Source organism: Phocoena phocoena, chromosome 9, assembly GCF_963924675.1.
Source record: "Phocoena phocoena chromosome 9, mPhoPho1.1, whole genome shotgun sequence".
Classification (NCBI taxonomy): domain Eukaryota; kingdom Metazoa; phylum Chordata; class Mammalia; order Artiodactyla; family Phocoenidae; genus Phocoena; species Phocoena phocoena.
Window position 1 is genome coordinate 20,481,051 of NC_089227.1, and position 12,112 is coordinate 20,493,162.

Here is a 12,112-nt window from a genome sequence, read left to right on the forward strand (position 1 = left end):
TTGAGAAGTAATGAGAAGCAAGAACAGTGAAGGTTACGCAGAAGCAGAAGTCAGAGCCAGAGGTCATTATGAGATCCTAAGCTTCTGGGAGCACACAAATCCGGGGGAGGGCATTGGACTTCCTACATTCCTACAGAACATTGGACAGTTAGTTTGCGCCAACTTGGCTTAAATCTCAAAGGACTAAGAGACCAGGTGACATTTTGTTCCAGGACTCCTTACACATTTTTTATTTTTAAGATAATGGTAAAGGGAGAAGAGAAGGAAGCAAAGAAATATAAACTAAATTTTTAGAAAATAAAATGAAATAAGTTGTATCTAGAAAGACGGAAAACTTGAATAGCAGGAAAGTAACCAATAATAACTATAATCTACGGTGATTTTTACCTCATTTTGTTTGGTCTGGTAATCATACAATCCAAAGAAGATATTTCCCTTATCATCCTGAAAAGAAAAAATTAACGAGATGTTTATTAAATGTCATTGTTTAGGAAGTTACTAGTTTTAAAAGAAACCTGCAATAATTCAACCAGTATTAGCAACAGGCACTCTAAAGGTAGCCTGCTGTGCATGTCAGAGAGGGACTGAACCTGTTTCTGCTGGTCATATGGATCAAAGAGTGAAAGGCAATAAGAACGTACAGCTCAGTGAGTCTGGGGGACCCTGTCTCCTAGGACTGAGCATGGTGAAGGAGCGAATCTTTTTGTACTTCCATTTATTTCATTTGTACTTTCATTTATTTCTGTAAGAGAATATATATGATGGTCACTGAAAGTGACCAGAACAAGTCCCTGATATTCTTATAAGTAAAACTTTTTCAATCGTACAACTCCTTTAATGCAGCCTCCTCACAGATACACTTAAAATAACTTTTTTTAAGCAAAAAAAAAAAAAGTACAGTAATACAACTGTGCAAAGCAAACTGACCACTGTTATCATTCTTCCACTTTTCACTACTACGGTAAAGTTATCTGTAAAGTTAAATTTTCTTTCCTTAGAACAATTAATATTGAAAACACACTGTCAAATATTAATACCTCAAAAGTCTGAGCATATATAAGTTTGAAAAGATGATGTATAGTAATAATATTTAATATTTTCTCAAAGATAAAAATTTAACATTAATTAGGTTTAAACATCTCTTACTTGGCATTTTTCCTGTAGAAAATGAAACTGTTCATCTATTCAAAACATTTGAGCACTGTGTCAGACACTGTATAGTTTTTTATTTAAAAAAGAGAAAATATTTCATAAGACTGAATTTCAATTACCCTATTCAATCTCACAAAATAAAAAATGTCATATGTTAAAGATTAAATGCCAACAGGTCTTATTCACTACCCCTCAATAAGATACAGCATAAAACTCTGTAAAAAAAGAAATGGTTAAAATGGTAAATTTTATGTTATGTATATTTTACCACAATTAAAAAAAAGAATATAGGCATACCTTATAGGTATAAATAATATTTCCATTTCTTTCAACATTTAGTACACGTAAGCTCTCATAATTGTTTTCTAAAACACCTGAAACAATAATAGCAAGTTAATACTTAGCAGATGTTTACAAACATATCTAACAAATACAATATTAGTGAAAAGCCAAATACAAAAGAATACTGATCATACCATTACATAGAGTTTAAAAACAAGCAAAGCTAATCTATTTTATTAGAGATCAGACTAGTAATGACCTTTAGGGAAGAGGAAAGGAGCAGTGATTAGGAAGTACCTCAAGGGAGCCTTGCTAATGGAAGTGTACACATTGGAAAAAACCTGCAGAATCTACTGAAGCTGAATATATATGGCTCAAAACTTGCCCTTGTACATATATCTCATAAGAAGTATACACATATTGTGGCAAATAACACATATGACACCTACAGCACTATGATTCAGAGACTTCCCTGGTGGCGCAGTGGTTAAGAATCCGCCTGCCAATGTAGGGGACACGGGTTCAAGCCATGGTCCGGGAAGATCCCACATGCTGTGGAGCAACTAAGCCCACGCGCCACAACTACTGAGCCTGCGTTCTAGAGCTCGTGAGCCAAAACTACTGAGCTTGCGTGCCACAACTACTGAAGCCCGCATGCCTAAAGCATGTGCTCCACAACAAGAGAAGCCACCGCAGTGAGAAGCCCACACACCGCAAAGAAGAGTAGCCCCCGCTTGCTGCAACTAGAGGAAGCCTGCACATGGCAACAAAGACCCAAAGCAGCCCAAAATAAATAAATAAATAAATATAGCACTATGGTTCATAATAGTCAAAACTGGAAACCCAAAATATCCATCAAGCAAAGAATGAATAAATTGTGGTATATTCAAACAATGGAATATTATACAACAATAAAAATGAATTAACTTGCTATAACATACAGCATAAATGAGTACAAGAAGCCCACATACTCACCCCTAACAAAAAGGTACAAACTGTATGATTTAATTTACACACAAGTTTCAAAATCTGGCAAAAAGAATCTATTGCGCTAGATGAGTGATTGCTGGAAAGGAGTACGAAGGGGACCTTTGGGGTTCTATTAATTTTCTCCTTCCGGCTCTGAGTGCCAGTTCCATGGGTGTGCCTCACTTTGTGAAAATTAACTGAGTTGCACTTGTGATTTGTGTACTTTTCTGTATGAAGGCCATATTTGACAAAGGATATAAAGATTTTTTACACAAAACATTTAACTTGTAAGTTAACTGACCATCATTTTTCTTCTAAAATTTTTGGATATTCCTCCGATTTCTGCAGTTAAAGGATTTAAACACTGGTTAGAAACAGCATTGATAATTATCATCATTAATTGGGAAGAAAAGTATATATCCCCAATTTCCTCAAAATTAAATTGCTTAAACTTGACTCATTTTCCCCACGCAAGAATAGTGCCATTAGGTGTTAAAATATTATGTTGATTATGAAAAATTCCAATATTCAGACAAAACATATGCAAAATATCCTATAAATCAGAGCAAATTTCAGTTTGTATTCCTGATTAAAAAGGAAAAATCAAGACACAAAATCAGGATAATTGGTGAGCTCAACCCCTGCACTGGAGCTGGGAGTGGAAAACATTTAGAGATGGTTCACTGAGAACTTAGGAATCATCCTGAGACCTCTCTTGCCAACTCCTCACAAGAAGAAGCTGCCTGGCTCTTCAGGGGGCAGGGCAAAGAAGGGGGCAAGTGTTGCTTATATATGGGTATATACACTTTTCAATGTATATTGAGGTATCAGACACATTATTCTCAATATTAAAAAAAATAAGAATAATCACTTGGTCTCTTAGGATAATAGTATGATTCAATTAGCTTACTGCTGAACAGCACTTCATAATTTACAGAGTTCTCGTTGCTATCTCAATCATACTGTGTAAGGTACTACAGGCCCATTGTATGGGTAAAACAACTGAGTTTCAATGAAGTTAAGATATTTGGCCAATACCGTATATTGAAAAAGTGGCACAGACTAATTTCAAGCCTAGGAAAAGGTAAACAGAATGAACTAAGTTTCCTGTATCATACTCACAATGGGAAAACGGATAATTACCCAAAAATCCTTTAAGGTAGATTTTGCAGACATCTAAAGAGGATTTCAGTGAGTTTCTTTTCATCCTGCACATGACTCAAAGCTCCTGGAATGCAATGTGTCAATATTTTGAGAAGCATTTTTTTTTTCTTTCAAGATTATAAGGATGCTGGAAGAGACCTTCTCAAAAGTACACTTAAAAGGTTTCAACTAAGATAAGAAACTTCTTTACAAGAATCTTGCTAAGAAAATCCAATTTCCTTGCAAAAGCACATCTATTTCCAAATCACTAAAATATTAGGAGAAAATATTACAACAGATGATATATGCTTATTACAGATTACAACACATGATATATGCTTATTCCATTAAATCAATGGTTCTCAATGCTTGTGTTGTGTTAGAATCAGATTTTAAAAGAACACGGATGCCCAAGCCCTGTCCCAAATATCCTAATTTTTTTGAGCTGGTGAGGGCCCTACTCCCTGGTGTCTGTATTTTTAAGTTTCCCTTATTATTCTAATGTGCAACCAGGGCTGAGAACCAGTGAACTACATATTTATAATATACATTAAACAATATTCATTAGATAGCATAACTAGGACCTGCTTATAATGTAACCAGAGTAGAAAGAAATAATAAAAATAATGCCTTCATGGGTCTGTTAGGGAGTAAGAATTGCAGTCTTAAATAATCGTGCGGTTAAGTACATGGTTCTCATCTGAAGGATATTTGCATTCGATAAATTTAGCAATGTTGTTAAGCCAGAGACCAGGGTCTCACCACACACTATAAACCCATCGGCCCTTCCTCCCCGGATTAGTTGCTCATGTTTTAGACACACCCTTTTAAAAGACTTATTCAATAACCTCTTTGCTTATTCATTCTGACTCTTCTCTGGAAAGTCCAGAAGAGGAAGTTTAGCAATTTCAAATGAGGAAATGTGGTTTAATTTTACAGTTCAGTGAAATCAGAGTTCATGAAGGAAAAATGTAGCATTCTGATAAACACTTGCATAAGTAAACCTACTAAAAAAACGGAGAGTACCTAGATATTAAAGGTGTTGGTGAGTCACAGCTCATGTAAAATTAAAGCTGGTTTGCCACCCCAGTGTCCACTGAAGCCCTATTTACAAGAGCCAGGTCATGGAAGCAACTTAAATGCCCATCGACAGATGAATGGATAAAGAAGATGTGGTACAGGTCTTCCCTGGTGGCACAGTGGTTGGGAGTCTGCCTGCCAATGCAGGGGACACGGGTTCGAGCCCTGGTCCGGGAAGATCCCACATGCCGCGGAGCAACTAAGCCTGTGTGCCACAACTACTGAGCCTGCGCTCTAGAGCCCACAAGCCACAACTACGGAGCCCAAGTGCCACAACTACTGAAGCCTGCGTGCCTAAAGTCCGTGCTCCACAACAAGAGAATCCACAACAATGAGAAGCCCGCGCACAGCAACGAAGACCCAACAGAGCCATAAAATAAATAAAATAAATAAATTTATTTTAAAAAAAGAAGATGTGGTACATATATACAATGGACTATTACTCAGCCATAAAAAGGAACAGAATTGGGTCATTCATAGAGATATGGATGGACCTAGAGGCTGTCACAGAGAGTGAAGTAAGTCAGAAAGAAAAAAAACAAATATATATTAACGCATATATGTGGAATCTAGAAAAATGGTACAGATGAACCAGTTCACAAGGCAGAAATAGAGACACAGATGTAGAGAACAAACGTATGGACACCAAGCGGGGAAAGCAGCAGTGGGGGTGGGGAGCTGGTGGTGGGATGAACTGGGAGATGGGGATTGACATATATACACTAATATGTATAAAACAGGTAATAAGAACCTGCTGTATTAAAAAAATAAAATAAAATTCAAAAAAAAACCTATAAATATTTTCATTTATAGTTTCTATCTTTGATGTCATACACAGAATTGTCTTTCCTACCCTGAGATTATATAAATGCTTGGTATATTTTTTTCTGCAATTTTTGTGTTTTTATTTTTTTAATTATATATTTGATCCAACTAAAATTTATTTATGTATTTATACTCATACGTATACAGTATGAGATAACATTTGTCATTATACTTTGTTTACAAATGGTTACCCAGTTGTTCAAATGCCATTTATTGAATTTTTTTTCTGAAATGCCACACTTATAATGTAGTAAACCCCTATGTATATTTCTGAACTATTTATTCCTGTTCCATTGACCCGTCTACATATTATTAAGTCAATGCCACATTGCTTTGATTACAGCTTTATAATGCTTTTTAATATTTGGTGGTCAAGTCCTCTGTGATCACTCTCCTTTCATGGCTATTCTCATCCTTTTATCTTTTCAAATAAACTTTAGGGTAAATTTGTAAAAAAAAAAAAAAAATCTGGTTTGCCAGATAAGTCTCGTCCACTTCAATGTATTCTTTGCCAAACACGAGTGATTTCACTTGAAAAGAAGATGTCTGTCAAATATGTAAATTTGGTTTCCAACTGCTATGAGACAAAAATCAAATAAAAGTATTTCTTTTCTTTCCAATGACTATGGGGGTGGAGGGAGTCTCACAGCCCTATACAAAAATTTGAACTAGTTCCTAAAACAGAGATCAAGGAGTGCTAAGATATAATTATCCTATGACATTTCTATTCTGTAAATAAGTCACATAAAACCTCCTGCTCAACAGGACCAGATATTATAATTTCTAAACGTATGAAGTAAACATTATTACATGATTTATATTTCATATTCTGAATAAAATGAGAAAAATCAAGGATGGGGTGATTACTTAAGCAATAAAGAGAGAAAAGAATTAGAAAAGGAGACTAGGAAGGTGGGGGGAGGAAAAGTGAAAAGGAAGGACAGTGGCGAGAGAAGAGTAAAACAATAAACAAAAACAATGTGACTGAGCCAATCCTCTGGCCCCCAAATCTGTCTGGGGGTATCTAGGAGGCAACAATAAAAGCATTACTCTTGAGTCAGATAACTGGTAAAATATATCATTTCCCTGGAAAAAATGAATAACTACAGTATTTGAAAGATTAATCAATCTGGAACATTAACAAATTCTAATAAATTCATCAATCTAATACTAATTGAAGCAGGCAAGGAGATATAGGCAAGAAAACCTACATTATTTCTGGTCTTAAATATACGTGACATTTAAACCTTAGAAAATTTACATACCGGAGACTTTTTCTTAATTTCCTGAAGATATGATACATTCCAAGAGGGGATTAAGCATTAGACAGAAAAATTAATATATAAAATCTATTATATTGCTACAGACCAGTAATAGTTAGAACCTATAATGTTTTTAAATGGGCTATTTATGAGAGCAACGAAAAATAATAACAACCCAGGAATAAATCTGGCAAAAACCTTCATGGAGAAAATTCTAAGACTTCTTAAGAATCATAAAGGAGCTCTAAATAAACAACAAGCTATACTTTATTCATAGTTGGGAAGATTTAATATTGTAAAGATGGCAATTCTCCCCAAGCTGATCCACAGATTCAATGCAACTCAAATCAAAAATCCAACAGACTTTGATGAAATCTAACTGCCTGATTCCAAAATATATATGTAAGAACAAGGAGCATAGAATAGCCAAGATGATCCTGAAGATGACTGATGTGAGAAGACTTACTCTACCAGTATCAAGACTTAACAGAAAGATAGTTACTAAGATGTCTTCGTCTAACATTGGCCAATGGAACAAAATTAAAAGCCCAGAAAAGGAGACTCACACACATATGGAAACTTGATGTGTGAAGGAAGTAGTTTTGCTGTCAGTGAGAAAAGGTAGGGCTATTTGGTTAGTGACACTAGAACTACTAGCTATTAACACAGAAAAACAATGCAATTTACAAAAGAATATATTAACACCTGTAAGCTATAAATAACAAAACAAAATCATGTAACCACCACCCAGCTTAAAAATAGCAAATATCAGGGCTACTTTTGAAGGTTCTGGTGTCCCCCTATTTGATTCCTACATCATATTACAAAAATAAATTCCAGATGGATTAAAAAGATAACAAAATTCAAAGAAAAAAGCTTTAAAGCTTTTAGAAGTTAATATAAAAATGTCTTCATGGCTTCCAAATTTCTTTAAAATATCCAAAAACCACAAACCATAAAGGAAAAGACTCATAAATTAGAGTACATTATAATCAAGAACTCTTGTTTATCAAAGGTAATCACAAACTGAAAAAACCAAGAGATTCAGGGAAGATATCTGCAACATATATGATGAACAAAGGACTAGAATCCACAATGAAGAATGCCTTAAAATCAATATTAAAAAAAGCCACAATAGACAAAAGGATGAACCAACATCCCATAGAAGGGGAAACTCAAATAGCCAGTAAATATATAGAGATGTTCAACCTCAAACCACAATGAAGTAATGTTTAGACCCACCAGTTTGACAAGAAATTTAAAATCTGGAAAAATCAAGAGCTTGTGAAGATACAGAGTACCAAAAACATTTCTATACCACAAATGGGGTAGTTAATAAGTACAAGTACTTTAGAAAACAATTTGGCACTACCCAGGAAAAGTGAAGACATGCATAGCCTGTGACTCAGCAACTCTACTGTCAGACATCCATCCTAGAGAAACATGTAAAGTAAGCACCAGGTTAGTAAAAGCATAGACTGTAACAGCAAACCCCAGAAACCTCCCAAATGTCACTGTTGGGATAAAGATAAGTTAGTTGGGTTTCCTAGGAAACATCCCGAGACAGTTTCGTATGCAGGGTATTTACTAGGGAGTGCTTACTAAAGTGGGGTTAACACCTGTAGCAGGAAGGAGAAGGAAGCAGGACCAGGCTGGGGAAGAAGTCAAGTTACAATGAAGGCCCAGTGGCCTCAGGTGACCTTGGGGTCCTCCACTGGGGAAGCTCTAGAACTGAAATGAATTGTCAGAGTTGTCCCATGTGAGTCAAAATGCCCAGGCCTTTATACCCCACCTCACCCTCTCATTAAAGGAGGCCATACCTAAACTAAAGGGGCATAAAGTTGGGTGACGCAACCCTCTGCCGAGGCCATCCCTGAAGGTGCTGACAGCTGAGGGCTATCTGCCGCCCACACTTACAGTGCCTGGGACAAGCCCTTTCTTGATAGGAAGATCTAAGCACTGCATCTCTATGTCCACCATAGTGTTGTATAGTCACACAAATGGAATACTATACAGCAGTGAAAATTAACGACCTACAGCAGTCAACATGGATAAATCTTACACTACTGAGAAGAAAATAATGAAAAGAATACATATAGTGTTCTTTCATTTACTTAAAGTTCACAAACAAGCAAAATGAAATGATATTTTGCTTAGGGAGATATACATATGGGTTAAAACTACAAATAGGATCAAAGAAATGTTAAAATATAAACGTTTAAGTGGTTGTAGGTAACAACTTACAGATGAGGGATATGGAGAGCAACAGGATCAAATAGGGAGACAAAGAGCCTACAAAAGTCTTGATATTATTCTATTTTTAAGGTGGGTACACAGTTTTGCTTTTATTTTATTATTTATAGCTTAGATGTGTTAAAAATATTCTTTTGTATAACTGTTTTAATTTTTAAAGAACAAATATTTTCTTCCTTTATTTCAGGAGAAATAATTTTCCCAAAGTTCAACCTAGAACAAGAAACACATGCAGTAACCAAATCTGGTCTCCTTACTTCTTAACCCCTTTTTGACTAAAATGCTATCATATATGCACTGAATTTCTGTCCTGGCTGACTTAGCCCAGCTCTGTGGCTATTTTGCCAGAAATATGTCATACATCAGGAGTACTACTTAACACCCCTAAGAAATCTTCAATTGTATTTGTTGATGTAAAAATATTAAGGCTTCAACTTTAGAGAGTAAGTGTGCAGAGAGGAGACTTTACAATGGTATAATTATTCATAATTTACATTTGAAAAGCTGAGACTTTGAAAGGAAAATAATTTGCACAAATGTGTGGAGTAATAGCTGTGCTAGAAATAAAATAGAATCCCACATTCCCCTGCCAGTGCTACAAATTACAGCAGCAGAATAATTAACTTGTGGGTTTTTTGAGCTACCACCCACTGGTGATTTTCAGAAATAACAATTCTTTTAGTATAATAGGGCTAATATCTTGCCAAGGTGCTCTGCAGCAGCAAAATACTACCAATATCAGAAAAAATCTGGTATTTCTAGTAAGTTTAGTTTCTGAGGACCCAGGGGTATCTGCTGTTTCGTGAAATTTCAACACACAAGTTTATATGCCTTCACAGATGTGTGAAAGACACAAGGAAGCCAAAATCTAACTGGCTCACACACAGCTTTTCAATCACAACACACATTACTGAAACATAAGACTGTGGCATTTCACACTTCATCTAACTTCTCATTTTCAGACACTTGCCACTTAGCTATATAAGGTGGAGGTCCAGAGGAAGGACCACTTTGTGGTAGAAACCTTAAATCTTCAAAAGCTCTTTAGACATTCAGGAGACTTTTAAAAAATCCCCCAAAGTGAAGCTTTACTAATAATGACACTAGTCGTTTGTCAAACTCACTAGTCAAACTGGAGCCTTGAGCTACACAAACATGACTCCCTGTTTGGAACCAACAACTAACATGCCAAGACAAGGAACCCTACAGATACTCTGCTAAAGCCATAGGACAGAAAATTTTCTCCAGCGATAAGGGGAAAGGAGTTGTAGATATGGGTAATTTGATGGACCTCTCCAAAAAATGCCCTCCAGCAAGTCTAAGTGTTTAAGGAAAACCAGAGGGGGAAAAAAAGAGGTAAACACACTGAAGTGGCTAGCTCCTTTGCACAACTGGGATCCAGGGTATTGTTTCTTTGAACCTGAACCTAAGCCCTGAAGATGCAACATTATTTGCAGCAAACGTTTCTTCTTGAAAAACCACCTGGGAAATCACAGAGTTCCCCTTCTTTAAAGTTTTGATTGATCAATGCTGGGAAGGCTCGAAAGTCACTTTCCACTCCCTTATCAAAATCAAAACAAAGGATTTTTGAGACAGATGAAAATCAAAAGCTCAACTGCCCAGAATGTATTCCAATTCACCCTGAGGAAGTTGGGCAGGACACCCGAGGATCACTTGGTCTCACGCCTCTTGCTGGTCGGCACAGGTGGTCTCTGGGTTGGTGGTGACGGGCTTGATGCTTTGGAAAACAGTGGGCTCTCAGTTCATTGCTCACAGCCTGAAAGCAGACCCCCTACCCTCTCGCACTTCACATCCGAAGTGGCACGTCCCCTAAATCACGGATACTGTTCACCCAGAAACACGTCTCACAAACGTGGGGACAAACCGTGCAGCTGTTAAGTATTTATACGGTGGTTTTCCTGGCGGCCATGATTCATCTTTTCTTTCTCATAACGCGAGAACTTCCAGGAGCCTCCAGTCTTGGTGGAACCCCTACCCAGGTGATGAATCTTTTTAGGCAGGTGAGATATGAATAAAGCATAGAGAACGACCCTCCCCCACCCCCTGCAGCCTTGTGCCGGAAGAGTTGCAGAGTCTGGGCAGCTGCTCCTCCACGCCCTGCTCTGATGAAATGATGCCAAGGGTACCACTAGTGTCCCAGCCTTTCTACTGAAGGTGACTTACTGTGCGCAACCCTTAAGCCAGAAGCTGGAGGACTCACTAGAAGAAGCAGTGACCACCTAGAGGGGTGGGATAGGGAGGGTGCGAGGGGATATCGGTATATATGTACACGTAGAGCTGATTCACTTTGTTATACAGCAGAAACTAACACACCATTGTAAGGCAATTATACTCCAATAAAGATGTTTAAAAAAACAAGCAGTGCAACTCCGCCACCGAGACCTTGCCCACCTTGCCCCGGGGGCTGTCCCTCCGCCCTTCAGCCAGTGGCCCCGGATGAGGGTGGCAAAGCCCAGATTCCGAAGAGGGGAAGGTCACCCCTTCAGCAGCAACCTTCACAGGCTGGCAGGGGGCACAGGCTGCGCGTCTGGCGGTGCCCACCAACCACCCCGGCCCAGCCCGGGAACCACCTAGGTATAAAGGACTCCGACTCCCCCGCCTCCGCTGCCCCTGCCTAACCCCCCCACATCCACCCCCCGCCCCTCCCCGACGCACGCCTACAGCACCTGGGCCTCCGCCTCCGGCCCCAGCGGCCACTAACGCCGCGCGCTGTGCCCGCAGCCACGGGAGCACGTCCTTCCCGAGATCGAAGTCGGAGACCAGACGGAGGGCCATTGCCCGGACGCGGCCACCAGGCAGCTCTGGGGCCCTGCGCCGCGGGCATTCCCGGCCCTCCGCGCGCCACCGCGCCCCGCGCCCGCCCCTCCTTCCTCTCCCCCGCCCGCCGCTTTCGGTTCCGCCGCGGCCGACCGGGAGAAGCCCCAGCACCGCCTCCTCCCGGCCCGGCCCGCGCCGCGCACGTGAGCCTCGGGCTGCGCACGCTGGGCCGGCGGGGGGATGGGGGGAGGGGGAGCGACGAGGGCGCGGGGACCAGACCCAGCCGGGCCGCGAGCCCTCGACTTGCACCCTTACGGCGGAGGACAGAGAGGGAGGGAGGATTTGTTTTTTAAAGAGGCGTGGAGATG

General features: G+C 39.2%; 1 protein-coding gene across 4 annotated transcripts in view; it reads right to left on the bottom strand.

Moving 5' to 3' along the window:
- The window catches only part of GSAP (gamma-secretase activating protein), an 87,060-nt gene extending 75,298 nt beyond the window's left edge, over positions 1 to 11,762 (bottom strand). For 3 of the 4 annotated variants that reach the window (XM_065883820.1, XM_065883819.1, XM_065883822.1), the window contains exons 1-3: positions 11,654 to 11,762; positions 1,450 to 1,526; positions 388 to 444 (exon numbers count right to left, since the gene is read on the bottom strand). In XM_065883820.1, the coding sequence (XP_065739892.1) occupies positions 388 to 444; positions 1,450 to 1,526; positions 11,654 to 11,762 (243 nt within the window). The remainder of the gene's footprint in view (positions 1 to 387; positions 445 to 1,449; positions 1,527 to 11,653) is intronic. The other variant, XM_065883821.1, reaches the window with a different exon arrangement.
- Between the last annotated feature and the right edge of the window lie 350 nt (positions 11,763 to 12,112).